General features: G+C 37.4%; 1 protein-coding gene across 2 annotated transcripts in view; it reads left to right on the forward strand.

The window, feature by feature from the left end:
* Window positions 1-13153: 13153 nt before the first annotated feature.
* The window catches only part of LOC150106316 (uncharacterized), a 129072-nt gene continuing 125187 nt past the window's right edge, over window positions 13154-17038 (forward strand). For both annotated transcript variants that reach the window (XM_090392356.1, XM_090392355.1), the window contains exon 1: window positions 13154-13378. In XM_090392356.1, the coding sequence (XP_090248482.1) occupies window positions 13298-13378 (81 nt within the window). In that variant the 5' untranslated portion in view covers window positions 13154-13297. The remainder of the gene's footprint in view (window positions 13379-17038) is intronic.

Genomic DNA, 17038 nt, shown 5'->3' on the forward strand with positions numbered 1-17038 from the left:
TAGCACAGATAAGTTGATTTTCTCCTTGAAGGCGCATGTTTAACTCATATAAATGAGTTGTTAAATCCACCAAAAATGCTAATCATCAAGTCATTCTCTATCTTCAAGCTCTGGTACAATTTTTTTTTTTTTTTTGATTCCATAAATGAATTGATTTCATTTCTCAAATCATAAAATCTCTTCAGCATTTTACCCCAACTTAGCCACCTTACTTCAGAAAAGTAAATGATGCCTCCATAATCAGCATCCATACTCTTAATGAACTCTTAGAATTGACAATGATTCAATCCCTTAGACCAAAGTTTCCCAAACTTTTTTTTCCCCGTTGCCCGGTTATTTTAATACTTCATCTTCGTGACCCACTAAAATTTTTATGGCCAATAGTTAAAGAATGAAATAAATTATTTAGAAACAATTATAATAATGGTTGTTCACCAAAACCCACCGAGAAAAGTACATGTAATTAGTAAATACAAAAAAATACGCTCTCTCTCTCTCTATGCTTAACTCAAACTGAACAAGCAGAGTGAGTACGTGACAGGCGAGTAAAACAAACGCCAGACTGCCAAACGATTCGGCTCGGCTAGTGGCGCGGTTTCCGCCGCGCAGTCTCCTCATTAGTTGAGCTACTTTACCACTAACAAAGAAACTGTGAAATGGCGACGCGGACCGGACGGAGCTCATTTTTCGTCTCTATTAATTAAGTTGTTTATTCATTAGTCCATATTAAACGCTATTTACTTGTATTTTAGAGTTTCGTGAAAAAAAGAAAACCCCAAAACGAAACACCTAGGTTTTCGAGAGTTTTTTTTAGGCGACCCGGCATTTAGCTTTCATGACCCAGTGCCAGGTGACCCACCATTTGGGAAACGCTGTCTTAGACTTTATTGATATTCACAACTTTGAAGACAATTTGCATGATATTATTCATTGTTAAAGCTTTCGCACATAAATGTTCTTAATGTACGATGCAGTCATATTTCATTAAATGTGAGTTGCAGGTTGCAATTGCATCATCTTCTATTAACTTTATGCTTCCAGCTTTTTACTAACAATCGCTGTTGCGCCATCAGTAACTAAAATTGCTTCGATGTAATTTTTATTGCTTCATACAAATCAAGAGATTTAGTTGTGTCTTTTAATGGCAGCAAAGAAGCCATTTCTTCACTAACATTATACTGTATTCGTGATCAATAGCTCTAATAAAAATGGCAAGTTGAGCAGTATCTATATCATCAGTACTTTCTTCTATCTCCATGGCATATAATTTGAAATGGGCAGCTTTGCTCTTCAAATCTCTTTCTGTAGATTTTCCTATTTCTTCAATTCGCCTAGCTATAGTTTGGTGAGACAAACTGATTTTTAGAAAAATCCGTTTATTTTTTTATTTTATTTTTTTTTATTTTACGGACAAATTATGTCTGCAAATTACGCTTTCCACACATTGTTTAATGAACTCACCATTAGTAAATTGTCTTGATTTATTTGCAATCAGATTTGCTACACATAATTAGCTTTTAGAACAGAGTCAGTTTGAGTTGTAATTTCCTTGAAAAACTTTGTTGAGATGACAGATGTTCTTTCAGTTCCTCTATTTTGTCTTTACGAAACATTCCTTGATATACATCGAATTTGGCAGCATGCCTTTGTGTATAATGTCTTTTCAAATTATAATATTTGAAAATCGAAACGATTTCCAAACGAATGAAGCATAGTGCTTTGTTATTTTTCTCTACAAAAAAGGACTCATTTGTCCATTTTTCATTGAACATTCTTCCTTCATCCACGATTTTTCTTTTTCTTTTCTTTTCTTTTTATTTTTGGTTCTGCTTTCTTTTGAGACAACGTTGAATGCATGCTAGGGTAAAAAAATAATTAAATAATCATTTATTTTTTATAGTATTAACAATGTTTAAATGTAATTATAACAATATCATGAGCAAAAAAGTATTTGATAAATTTTTGTACTCCCTATACCACAGCTGCTAAAAAATTATTTAAACTTATTAAATTATTTTACAAAATAACACAAGAAGCTCAAATTTAATAATTAAAAAATAATATTTATATATCTGTTTAATGAGAAATATGCCAGTCTTCATTGGAACACGCACATGTAAGTAGGTTGAAATATTATTATCGGTAATCGACAAGCAAAGTCGTGCAAGCGCATGTAAACGACTGATACACGCAGGTTTCGATTTGACTGATGTGCGGAGGGCGCGAAAGGAGAAGTTAGCACCGCACTATACCCTTCCCTACACAGCGTTCTGTTGCCACCCACGGAGACAACACTCAAGCACTGCGCTACAGAAGCACGATTGCTAAAAATCACATAATAATGTTAAAAGTTTAAGATCTTATGGGTCGTTATTACTAACAGTCCAGGACCGCATGCGGCCCGCAAGGTTGGCCACCCCAGATCTACACCAACGGCAGTTAATGCCCATCACCACCACCACCACCACCACTTGTATTTTTTTCTGTGAAGATCGTATGTTCCAAGGCCGATCTGTTTGTATCAGGGATGGAAAACCCACAATGTAAATTATAACATAAAATAAATAAAGCATACCCAAAGCATTCCCGTTATAAGTTTGACGCATTAACAATTATCGACTTAACACACTAAGTGAATGTGGTGGCGATAATGTATTTGGTTAGCAGTTAAAACTTGGAATTGAGAAATCCCATTTCTCAATCCGCATTTCCGGGAGAAAAAAAACGCTGCACCTCCGAATAAGATGGGAAAACTCTCCTTCAATTAATAATGTCATAAAAAACAAATTCTTCTCATCACGAAGAGAATCGAACTTCAACCTTTCCCAATCGACGGGCTCAACGTACCATCGTTCCTCCAATTGTGCTACGGAGATAATAATCCTTATGTTATGGCCCGTATTATTCAGATATTTGAGAAGGTTCTTTGCCTAGAGACTTGTATGTATTGTCTGAGCTTATGGTCGTCGAGAACCTGCGGATGTATTTAACGCACGATTTGATGATGAACTTTTTGAATGAGAGGTCTGACCTCCCACGATGAGTTGTTTGACTTTATAGACGTTTATTTGTACAACTTCTATTAATAATAACAATTTGGCTGCATATCAGTGTGGAAGTAGCGATTGCATCCATAGCGTTAGATCCTCCCCGAAAGAAAGGCATTCTGAGTACGGTTCTAAACACCGATCTAAGGAACTTTTATAAACCTTTGTGTGACTGGTTCCAGAGTTTGTCGATCTCTGGCCAGGAAGCCAATTTTTCATCCCAAAACTCGGGTCTTTCATTCCATACACTCAAGAAAATAGACTGTAGACCCCACACTGTCTCAGATAATTTTTTTCCCAGTCTGTAACTTTTCCTCACTGATGGGGTAAAGGCCTCTCCCATTACAAGAGGGTTGGGTCTACTTCTACCATAGTGACCCACTCCATCTTGGGAGAATGTTTTGTCAGCTGTATGGATGAATGTATGAAGGTGGAAGACAATCACAAACATCCATACCTAACGGGATTCGAAGCGCAGCCTGTTGGCTGGAGAGCGGATACGCTTACCACTCGGCCAACCAGGCCGGCGTTTCAGATAATAAACCCAGCAAAAACAAAGCTAATGATATTCAAAATCCCCAGGCTCTACCAATAGAAACTAAATATCTCACTATCCGACATCCATTCTCCTATACACAAAGCACTGATCCTAAAAGCACAACCTTCATCCAAGTGAAAACAACACGTTACATCGAACTTCACTTCGATGCTGATCAAAGTTGGAATAGCTTATACAAATAATCTATACAACAAACTCAGGATGCTTTTATATGTCCCTCGTAGCACCCTACAATATATATATATATATTATTTGTTAATATATATCAATATTAATAATACATATTAATATTACTATATAATTATTAATAAGAGCCTGCGTAGCTCAGTCGGTAAAGACCATAGGTTCCCAAAGTGGGCGGTACCGCCCCCCCCCCACCAGTGGGCGCTGAACCCTTCTAGAGGGGATATAGGGATCAGAAGCATTTGGGGGTGTTCAGGTGGTCTAGAGGTCGGTGGCTCTTTATAGAAGAAATTAATAATCTATATTTAAAAATTAATTATTTTCGTGATTTTGCGATTAGATAATCATTTAAAATTTAAATATTGAATTTTAATTCATCTTATTCCCGTCTTACACGATCAATTTTTTATCAATATTCTATTTCAATTATTTAATCATGGCCTGTGTAACTCAATGGAAGTGACGCTTGCTTCCTCTGCGCTTGGTCGCTCGAAGTCAGACTTAAGTTCAAGTCTAGTCGCCGACTGGAGGAACTTTTTCTAAGCCTTTCTTCGGCCGATTCCCGAGTTAGTCGAACTCCACAGTTAAGCGGGTTTTTCGTTCTTTTAATCCTCCTAAACTCAAGAAAATTGACCGTAGTACACACATTATTTCAGACAGTAACATCTTGTTAGGGTTAGGTACCAAGAGATGGCGGCACTTGTCTGCCAGCCTCTTCATCGGTGGTTGCTGTAATTAGTGATAGACATGGGCCAGTTATCTCTGGTGGAGAGTGAACTGCCGACTCATTCTCCAAAAGCTAGTAGGGAATAAAAGTCTCGCCTCTTCCCTATAAGGGAATAAAAGACGTTAGCTGATTTTTTTTTTTATTATTTAATCATTTGAAAATTTACCATGTCAGATAGAAACAGATGTCAATTTTCTATGTCAGTGAGAAAATTGAACGTGTTATACGGGATATTTTAACTTCTAATTTTTATATACTTAAAAAATTTATTAATTTTTTGCTATTGTAAAAATTCATCGTGCAATACAGGCTTTAGTCTATCCACGCAGCAGACGAGTCTTAACTAGTAGTATGTCGGTCAACTATTACGTAGGTAATTCACTCAATTCAGCATGTCTTGACAGGAATATGGATACTTGCAATGACTTGTTCAAAGCACGAGTACGATGGTATCGCAAACAAGTCAATGCATGCAAGTCGAATCGGGCTAGATTTCAAATCTATAAATACCAGTGGTTTTGGAATAAGTTTCATTATTGTTTGTGCGCTTTGCCAACAATCATCAGTCGAAAGTGTGATAGATAAGTGGAGTCATACAAAGTGTAAATTAAATATTTTGTTTTGTGAATATTTTTGCAAATTTTATTACTTCATTATGTCTGAATATAAGAAGAAATGTCGACAGTACAGTATTGAGTATTTGAAATATGATTTTATTCAGTCTCATATATTTCAAAAATGGTTTTATTCAAACTGTTATAACGGGGGGCGTTACAAAATTTATGTCTTGCAAAGTGGGCGGTGGCCCGAAAAAGTTTGGCAACCTATGGTATAGATGAAGCCCTTTGGTCGGAAAGACCTGGGTTCGGTTTTCATCAGTAACATGAGGAATCATGATCTGGTATCTTTCGACGAAAGCTGACTGAGCCGATCTCATAAGGAAGTAAGGTTTTTTCTTGAAGAAGAAAAACCCGGGATTTTCATTTTCCAGAACAGGCATACCGGCCCCATGAACACACGCATCTACCGATATAGGACACAACGGGAGGAACAGGGCTAACCACTTTATTCTCGAGTTACGGTTGCGGTTGTGAAGTTCAAGAATACTTGGAAAGGTCTTGGGTGCTTAAGTTCCTGTTAGGACCACTGATAGGATAGGATAAACAGGATGTAATTATTAATATACACTATCTACCAATAATTGTCAGGACACCCTGATTAGTTGAAGTTATGGAACATTCCAGATTTCTGAATAACATAAAAATTGGTCTACGGATAGAATGAAGTAATATTACATTGTAGTAATTCAAGACAGGTGGTTAAACAATACGACGTCATCTCAGTGACTTCGAAAGTGGTATCATCGTGGAGTTGCATGTCCAGATGTGCCATTGCCGCAGATAATACTTCAGGCGCAAACTTGACTAATCTCCTTGTTGCTTACTTGGGAGAAAGGATTAAAACCAAATTTATAAAATTGCTTGGTATGTTTAACACGAGCTTGCCCGTGACAGAGGTCGACTACTTCGCGAACCGGTCAAAAAGAGATTCAAAAAATTTACTCTAGTCGCCGACTAGATTCGAAAGGAAGTATATATATATATATATATTTTTTTTTATGAAGAATTAAATGATTAGAACCGAGATTTAATTAAAAAGGTTTTAATATAAACACACTACTAGTTTCCGCCTGTAACAGCCTTCTTCAGGTGACATTATAAAAGAAGATAAAACACTAAACATTGAGGGTTAAAAGACTATGAACAACATAGACAGTCTTTATACATAATTAGCATGAAAACGTTGAAGTTTTTTTTTTCTTTTATTGCATTGTTGGGAGAGTGCGTGCTTGCTGCATCAATAGCCGACATCAAAATATTAAGTTTACTGCTGAGCTTGAAACGGATAATTCCTTGCCTTTTCTTGATGTCAAACTGACTCGCTCTTCTGGTAAACTAAAAATATTGATATATAGAAAGCCCACACATACCAGCAGATATCTGCACAGTCAGTCCCATCATTTCCCTCCTCATAAGCTTGGAATAATTTTCACCTTGGGATATAGAGCCCGTTCTCTTCTTGATGACCCAAATGAACTTCTTACAGAAATAAACCATCTGAAAATTTCTTTCGAAGTTAATGGATATTCCAAGAAAATCATTGACAAATTCCTTCTTAATCCTCCTAGACATCACTCAGAAGAAACAAATAGATTCAAAGGCAATATACAGTATCTATTCCTTACATAAGTACTGTTTCACATAAATTAGCAAAAGTTCTAAGAAAATACAATATCAGAACCTTGTTCACTCCACTTTTAAAGATCCGTTCCTTAATTAGCCACCCAACACCTTGTCATCATCAACTCAAATATCCTGGTGTATATAAAATATTATGTGATTGCAATATTCCTTATTTTGGGCAGACAGACAAATCTGTCGAAATGCGTATGGAAGAACACACGAGAGACATTACTTTCAAGAGACAGCGAGCGAGAGCATTATCAAGTCATATCCTTTTTTCAGCTAATCCAAATGATGATAACCAAAGTCACAAAGTCTGCTGGGAAAAATCTACTAACATCTTCCGTTGCAGTGACGAAGTAGAGAGAAAAATTGTGGAATCTAGAGAAATCATCTTCAATCCTGTTCATCTAAATAACAACTTAAGCTACAACCTCCCAGATAGTCATTCAGCTGTAGTCATGTACTGGCGTTCACGTGATGGAGCAAGCACGCACTCTCCCAACAATGCAACAAACGAAAGAACAGCTTCAAATACAATTGCAACGGTTTCATGCAAATTATGCATAAAGACTGTCTATGTTGTTCATAGTCTTCTAACCCTCAATGTTTAGTGTTTTTTCTTCTTTTATAATGTCACCTGAAGAAGGCTGTTACAGGCCGAAACTAGTAGTGTGTTTATATTAAAACCTTTTTACTTAAATCTCTGTTCTAGTTATTTTTTAATTCTTCATAAAACTATGTGTGCTATCTGTGTAATATATATATATATATATATATATATATATATATATATATATATATATATATATATATATATATATATATATATATATATATATATATATATATATATATATATATATATATATATATACTTCGCCGCTCGAAATTAGACCTAGGTTCTAGACTAGTCGCTGACTGGAGGAACTTTTTGTAAGCCTATCTTCGACCGGTTCCTGAGTTGGTCGCTCTCTGGCATGGGCAAGCTGGTTTTTCATCCCGTAAAGTCAAGAAAATCGAACGTAGTACCCACATTATTTGAGACAGTCACATATATTGTTAGGGTTAGGTACCAAGAGATGGCGGCACTTGTTTACCAGCCTCCTCATTGGTGGCTGCAATAATTGGTGATAGACATGGGACAGCTATCTCTGATTGGGTACCGGTGGAGATTAAACACTCCACTCAATCTCCAAAAGCTAGATAGGGTATAAAGGCATCGCGTACCCCCTATTAAGGAATTAATATATAACCGCGCGGAAGGAATTCATTCAGTGGTGTCCTTCCACTGCACCTGCATGATACTGAAAATATTATCCTAAAATATACGTATCTGTATGCAGTTGGTCTTTTTCATACAATGGGATCTCGCCATGTAATGTGGTATCCATATAAAGTCGATGATATATTTATATTCAGTAATTTAATGAATATAAATAAAGGCAAAATTCGATATATATATAAAACCTACTTACAAGATATATATAAAACCTACTTACAAGATAGGTTTCACAATAACGCCTTTAATTCCTTAATAGGGGGTACGCGAGGCCTTTATACCCTATGAATGGAGCCTGTGTAGCTCAGTGGATGTGGCGTTGGCGCACCACGGCGCTTGGCCGCACGAAGGAAGACTTGGTGTCGAGTCTAGTCGGCGACTAGAGGAAATTTTTCTAAGCCTTTTTTCGACCAGTTCCCGAGTTAGTCGATCTCTGGCACGGGCAAGCAGGTTTTTCCTCCCGGAAACTCGGGTTTTTCGTCCTGTAAACTCAAGAAAATCGACCGTAGAATTCACATTATTTCAAACATTAAATATATTGTGTTAGGGTTAGGGTACACGAGATGGCGGCACATTTGAGCCGTCTCTCTTCACTGTGTACCGCTTAATTAGTGATAGCCTTGGGCCATCTATCTCTGATCGGTACCAGAGGAGATTGAACTGCCCACTCAGTCTCCAAAAGTTAGATAGGGCTAAATGGCCTCGCCTACTCCTCGTATACGGGAATAAAAAGGCGTTAGCTGATTTTTTTTTTTAAATTTAATGAATACCTTTATATTTATTATATTATTATTATTATTATTATTATTATTATTATTATTATTATTTGACACCTCCAGGGATTTATTTGGAAGAATATCAGTAGTTTACATTTATGAATAAGTCTCCTCATGAATCACATATAATACTCATTATAGTCAAGCAGTTTATATTAATGTTTAGATAGATTTGATTTATTTTCTTTAATGAAAGTATGGGACATATGAGTAGATATTAATGGAAACATATCTGTAACTCTTAGAGTTACATAATACTTTCCCGCTCGCGATTTCCAATTCTGGGGATTCTCTCTTTCTGTCTATCTTTTATAAGGAATTCAATTTATTTATTTTTTCGTATGGAGTATACTCCGTTTTTCTCTCATGTCCCTATTGGGGGAATTGAGCCCCCTCTTGAGAGGTTAAGTATTTATGGCTGTAGATCCGTGTGTGTTCACGGGGCCGGTTTGCCTGCTTGCGGGATCAAAAACGCCAGATAAACTGGCGGAAAAAACCCTACTGCCCGCGCCCAAGACCGGATAACTTGGCTATGGCTGAGGAAGATCCTCAAATTCCACACGTCTTCTACGGGAATCGAACCTGGGACACTCCTTCCCCAGACATATGGTTGCGAAGCGCACAGCCACTAGGCTAACCGCGCGGAAGGAATTCATTCAGTGGTGTCCTTCCACTGCACCTGCATGATATAGAAAATATTATCACAGTTAAGCACTGTAAAGAGGAACAGTGACAATGAAGTAATCATTCTGTTTTCTGTAACACTTTTGTACATACACGTATATTGTACAGGGTTCCAACGACATTTCCCCCTTTCATAAATTTAAAAAAAATGTCGTCCATATTTTCATTTTATCAAGCGTAGGAAAGAGAGATTTACACTTGAAATATATTCGCACGATTAAATTACTTGAGTACAGAGGCCGTTGGTTTCATGTAAAGTTGCACTAATATTGGAAGCCCTCTTTCCTTAGTCTTAGTGCATGGTACTAATTTTTTTTTTTTTTCATTAGCGACAGTGTATACCTCGAATGAAGAAAATAAAGCAGTTTGGAGTCAAACTGACACAAGAATAAAACAAGGATTGCAAAATCATAAGTACTCTTAAAATGAATCCCTAGATTCATTTTAAGAGTACTTGATGATCACACTATTTTCTATAAGTGTAACAACTGTATTCAACAATCGTTACACGTAGAGAAAATAGTGTGATCAACAAATCCAAACTGAATACCACTCAATTATACAAAAAATCAGTTTGAATAGCGCCAACATAATAATTATCACTATTGTCAGGATATAAACATAATGATATCTTTTATTACTACTAATACTTATCTCTTTTAAAACAATTCGCCTCACTTTGACACTTAAAGGATCCATCTTCGTGAGCTAGCCGCGACCTCGGTTAAGGGATATACATGGTGATGAGCAGGCAACGTTTAGGCAAAAATTAGTTTGACAAGCACAAAGTGAAAGATCATTATGGAGACTTCAACTTCAACAGGTTCCCCTCCTGGGACTATTGCTGTTCAATCTTTATGTCAATGATATTGTCTCAGAAATACAGAGAGTTGGTCACTTATTTGCAGATGAAGTGAAGCTTGGTAGGTTTATTAGTAATAGCTGATGTTTTGGCACTTCAAGCAGATTTTAAGAAGCTAGTAATGTGAATTTATTACTCAATTTTAATGCAATTAAATGTAAGGTTTTAAAAATCGTCATCCACAGAAGGGATGCTTTATATCCACTTGGTGGAGTTATACCACAAGAAGCAGATGAAGTACGGGATCTTGGAGTAATTATGGATAGAGATTTGAAGTTCCAAGTGCATATTTCGAAGGTTGTAAAGGCATCTTAGAGAAGTGCGGTAATGTTGAGGAGAACATTTACCAAAAGTGATAAAAGTGTGCTAGTCTCCCAATATAAATTTTTCATCGGACTACATCTGGATTTCCATGCTCAGATCAGGACGCTGGGATTTGAAGGGGGATGAAGTAACCTTAAAATGGGTGCACAAAAATAATATCAGGACTGCATAACGTTACTTATGAGAATAAACTGAGGACCTGCGACCGAAGATTTCGGTGAGCAGAATGCAAAATGGGGAGATTGGATGAAGACATTTAAGTTTTTATGAGTTATTGTATTAAAACTGAGGAAATATTTCATATGGTAGAATTATGGAAAGTAGCAAGGAAAAGGGCCATCCCTGGAATTTGCGAAAGTAGTTGGTGAATAAAATAATAAGTGTTTTATATTGAGTGTATTAGGAACATGGAATGTTCCTAATACTCTCAATATCAATCAATAGACTTTTTGTTTAGTAGTGTTGACCTTCTTCAACAGGTCTTCAACCAATTAATAGAGAAATATCTTTTCCCCTTGTATCGTTTTATGAACTTTGGGAAAATTCACTGTGTAGACTGATTTTAGGATTAATGAGATCTCATCATTCGGATCTAAACGTGTGACGATGCTTAGAGCAGCACAGCACTTATGTCGATACATCTAGAAATGTGGTTCTTTAATATATTAAAATGCTCCGGATGTTGTAGCAAGTTTTTATTTCGGGAATAATATTAAAATATATTGTTATTTGAAAAAAATATATATATATGTGTGTATGTATATTTCATGTCCGCGCGGTTAGCATAGTGACTTTGCGCTTCGCAACCATGTTCCTCGGGAAGGATTGTCCTAAGTTCGATTCTCGTCGGCGACGTCAGGAACTTAGGGATTTTCCTCAGCCATAGCCAAGTTAGCTAGTCTTGGGCGTGGGAAGCAGGGGTCCCCCGATGAACACACACAGATACAGTCATGAATATCTCTCTTAGGGGCTGCAGCAGAGGAGTGGCGAACCAACTACATTAATATGCCAGCATCCTTCTCATCCTTCTAGAACTCAACCCGTCCTAGACGGATGAGAAGGATAGGATAGAATATATTTCATTCTCAGTGTTCTGTTAAGTAAGGATGATCATAATGATATAATCAGCTAAAGCTGTTTATTCCTTTATAGGTAATAGGCAAGGCCTATTCCCTATAAGGGGATAAACCCAACCAGCTTTTGGAGACTGGGTGGGTAGTTCAATCTCCACCGGTAGCCAATGAGAGATAAGTGGCCATGTCTATCCCTAATTATAGGCGGCAGAGATGAAGAGACAGGCAAATAAGTGCTGCCATCTCTTCATAACTAACCCTAGAATGATATGTTACTGTCTGAGATAATGTGGGTTCTACGGTCGTTTTTCTTGAGTTTACGGGACAGACAACCAGAGGGAGAAAAATGCCGTTTGTTCGTGTCCAAGTTCGTCTAACTCGGGAACCGGTCGAATATAGGTTTAGAAAAAGTTCCTTCATTCGCAGACTAGATTTGAACTTAAAACTACATTCGCGCTGTCTAGTACAGAGGATGGAAGCGTCACTTCCACTGAGCTACAGAGGCCTCATCTTGATATTTGGATATGGAAATTTAACTTTTACCACTGATTTAACTCACTATCGTCACATATCTAAAGAGACTATACATTTTGAGAATAGTGATCATATTAACCTTTATTGTAATGCATGGAAATATGCAGAGAAGGGTTTGTATTGGATATTACAGACTTGATGGGAAATTAACTTGATATGAAACGAACTGCCTCTTTAAACTGTTAGCTTCGTCATGAAGGTATTGCTAGTAAAATCATTCTTTGTTCAAGTGGTGCCCTTGTCCTATGAGCAATGTCTAAAGGGACGCTTAAGGATTATTCAGCAATTTTTTTATTACGGGTGCCAGTTCTAATACTCATCCCAGACAATGATTTACCAGGCTACCTGTTGAGTATGATTTCTGCAATCGACTTGTGGAATTGCACAATTAAAACTTTAGTCTCTCAAATGGAGCACGCAGCACCTGACCACAACTTAAATTTTGCAAAGCTACAGACAGCTGGGCTCCACTCTTAGTCGACAGATCTAATTCATTTCATGGCTTTAAATGCTATTTAAGGTATTTTGATGATTTTTTTCTATCTTGTAAGTAAAATTTCAGTTTCTTGAATTATTATTCATTTCATTAATTTAATTTAAAATAAACTTAATGAAATGAAATTTACATAACATGAATTAAGTGATAGTCAAGTAAAATTAAGTTTATATTAATCAATGACACATTACAATTACGATTACAAAATTGAAATTGAAATAAAAAATTTATACAAGGTGCAATTTGGCTAGATATATGCGAATATATTTTCTTTTTTTGGTACTGTTACAAGAAGCTTACAGCTGTTTGAAATGTTTACAGAAATGTTTCTATTGGATTTCCCGCGAATTTTAAGAGACTATAGATTTCTTTGCAGATGTGTATGTATTAAAAAATTGGAATGCTTTTATGTTATGCATTGGCATAATTGTCAGTTAGTTATGCATTACGTTGAGGAATTGTAAATCCTTCCTCTGTATTAAATTAGAAGTTTTAGATGTTTTATTTATGAATATGAGTGAGCAGACTACTTTATCAGCATTTTTTAAACCAATCTCTGGTATCAAAAGGTACGCGGGTACCGAACAGGTTAGCACAATCTTCTGTTCATAATTTCTAGCCATTTTTAGGTCTTGTAACCTTATAATTTAATATAATCCAACATCTCATTCATTTGAGATGAAGTAATAGCAGTTTACTTTAAGCCGAGGAAACTAGTTCACTGAGAAAGGACCATCGAAATTATTTCGTGTTATATATTTTTTAAATTATTAAAGATAAGCCTTAGAAATTTATGAAGCCGTTAGCTTGTCCAAAGTTGGGTTTACAAATATCTTTGCCAGAAATGTCGAATTTCTTGCACGAAATTCGAATTCGCAATTTTTTAGACGACAGTAGGTCGCATTAATGGGCACATATTAAAGTGTCAAGTAAACCATTTAAATTATTGATAATTGACATTCTAATTGTTTTATAGACAAAGCGTTGCGGTTAATGTTGCCTCTCGAAATTCAAAAATTAGCATATCATGCAATTTCTTACCTTTCAGTGGCAACAGCGCAACTCACTAAAATATCCGCTCGTTTCAGCTTTGGGAATTAATCCATTTCGAAAATCATGATTATGGGTATATTTTATGCTTATTATACAGATACCTCCAGAGAGTCCAAGAACTCAAGTTGTAATATCCAGCATGCACCAAACACATGTACATCATTGAATACATTTCCAGAAAGATTCTCAGCTTATGCTGGCATTTCATTTTATGCACAGTGTGCAGTGAGAAATGCATAAACCTCACATTGTTATTCAACCAGACACTATTACATATATCTCTTCCTTTCTATAATAGGTCATTATCTGAACTAGCTAGGTCATAAATCTTTGCTCTGCTCTCACAGCTTAACTTATCTGAAGTTGCCACAAAATGACATCCACTACCATCACTGGGACAGTCAGATTTGCAGATCACTACTCAAATAACGTACACACACTCGCACACACAGTCAATTAGTGGGGGCAGATTTATGTTTTAGCCAATTAAAACAAGAAAGACTGGAATCTGTAGCCACACCTTTAAAAAAATGCAGATTTCCAGTTTGTGGAGAATAGCAGTACTAGGGTATGCTTTTACTAGACATCAATCATAAAATGCACCTATCTATGATTCTAGGCTCATTCTGCCATTTATACTTTTATGTTGCCTTTATTCATATTACAGTTCTGTACTGTACTTTTATATCTTTGTGACAGAAGAAATACATATTGGAATCATTAAATTGCAGTCTATTCATGTAGCAGAGACACGGGTATAAACAAAGGCACATGGGAAATCATGTAATTGAAGTTATCTCAATGACCAACTTTTCATTCCAGTAGCAAGGTAACAACAGCATCTTGCCTAGTAGAATGAAAATGGAATATTTTTGTGTAGACTGCAGTTCACATGATTGCCTTCTTTGCACCAACTGTTTGTTGTATATGAATAAACTAGTATTTAATTTTTCTTGTGCCGCATATTTAAAAAAATTATTCTTTGAAACAAAGATGAGCTCTACTGGCATTTGTTTACATACATATATGTAGAAGTATTATGGGATCATAGTTGCAGTCAAATACCTTTGCTAAGGAGTAGAAGGTACAAGTACAATTTGGATATGAGGAGAGTTGCCTGTTGTTGGTCGTTTCGCAGTCAGATTTGATGTTATTCATGAGCTTTTAATAGCTTTTTCAAGCTTTATTATTTTTTGTTGGCAGAGAAAGTAATTAAGAGCTCAGTCGGTATAGACGAAGCCCTTTGGTTTGAAAGACCAAGGTTCAATTCCCTTCCAAGATGTGAGGAACCTTTAAGGGTTTTTGTTCCACCCAGAAACTCAAGTTTTTCATCTCCCCAAGAACAGGCAAACTGGCCCCATGAACATGCACATTTACAGACATAGGACACACCGGGAGGCATAGGGCCAACCACCTTATCCTCAAGATGGACCCAGTTGTGAAGTCCACAGCTAAAGAACCTCAGTGGTTCATGAAAAGCTTAAGACAAGAAAATATGAGAAAGTACCTAAAGCTTTTGCTGTGACCCAGTTTGTATATTGCATTATTTGTTTGAATTGTTCTGGCTTCAGAAACCAGATGCTACCATCAACGCTGGTAGGCCTAACCAGCTATACCGAGACATTGGAAACTGTCTCGGTATAGCTGGTTAGGCCTACCAGGCCTATAGCTGGAAGGTGTAGCATTGGGAGACATTGGAAAATGAGGCTGTGAGGAAAAATTTTGCAGATGACATTTCCTCCAGGTTCAAAGAGATTCCCAAGCATACTGCAGATATTGAGGAGGAGTGGAAGCTGTTCAGAACAGCTGTCACTGCCTCTGCACTCTCATGCCGTGGCTGAAAGCGGCTCGGCATGGCAATGGGCTGTAAGAAAAGGACACCTTGGTGGAACCAAGAAGTCCAAAAAAACTGTCCAGGCAAAAAAGGAGTCCTATCTAACATGGCTTAGGGTCAGGTCACCTGGGATTCGTTTGCGGTATGCTGAGGCACGAAAAGCTGCTGCTGAGGCAGTAAAGACAGCAAAGCAGAAGGCTTGGAAATCCTTTGGAGAAAGATTAGACTCATCCTATGTAAATGCAAACAAAGTATTCTGGCAGACCATCTGCCGCCTTCGAGGGAGGAAATCGTGCACAGCAAGGGCAATTAAGGCCTCTGATGATGACTTTTAACAACCGAGAAGGATATCCTCCACAGATGGAGGGAATACTTTGAGAGCCTTCTTAACCCGGGTGGCCCAGCAGTTGTGGATATCCAAGAGGTGCAGATCGGGGCAATGACTAGTCTCACAGCAGAAGAGGTCCATTTAGCAATAAAATCGCTAAAATCGGGCAAGGCTGCTGGCAATGATGAAATTCAGCCCAAAATGCTAAAAGCCTTAAATCGAGACGGTGTTCTCTGGCTGACTCGAGCGTGTCAGGCTGCTTGGATATCTGGGCGAGTACCAAAGCAATGGCAGACAGGCATAATACCAGTCCTCAAGAAGGGAGACCAGAAGGATTGCAGTAACTATCGTGGCATTTCTCTGCTCAGCCTGCCTGGGAAAGTATATGCTAAGTGCTTGGAAAGACAGGAAAGATAGTTGAGTCAAAGTTCCAGGAAGAACAATGTGGCTTTCGTCCTGGTAGAAGCACAACTGACCAAATCTTCACTTTAAGGCAAGTCTTTGAGAAATCTTGGGAATATGCCAAGAATGTCTACACATGTTTTGTGGACTTGGAGAAGGCATATGACTGGGTTCCTTGAGATAAGTTTTGGCAAGTAGTACAGGAGTATGGAGCAGATGGCCAACTATTAGCTGCCATCAAGTCCCTGTATGAATGCCCAGAGTTTTGTGTCAGGGTAAACACCACAAAGTCTGAACCTTTCACGGTCTCTGTTGGCCTCCGCCAAGGGTGTGTTCTGTCACCCCTCCTTTTCATAATATTTATGGACTGGATTGATAGGCACAGCCGAGGCAGTGAATGTGTCAGAATTGGAAGGTGTAGCATTGGATGTCTGCTTTTTGTAGATGACTTAGTTCTGCTTAGCTCTTCTACAGATGACCTCCAGCAGACCCTGGATAGGTTTGTAGCTGTTTGTGCAGACACTGGAATGAAGATCAGTGTGGCCAAAATTGAAACATTTGTGGTCTCAAGACAACCATCCCAGTGCACTCTACATGTAAGTGGAGTCCCAATGAGGCAGGTGGAGAAGTT

Source organism: Typopeltis vanoorti, chromosome 5 (genome assembly GCF_054136105.1).
Source record: "Typopeltis vanoorti isolate ZY-2024b chromosome 5, IOZ_Tvanoo_1.0, whole genome shotgun sequence".
In the NCBI taxonomy this organism is placed as follows: domain Eukaryota; kingdom Metazoa; phylum Arthropoda; class Arachnida; order Uropygi; family Thelyphonidae; genus Typopeltis; species Typopeltis vanoorti.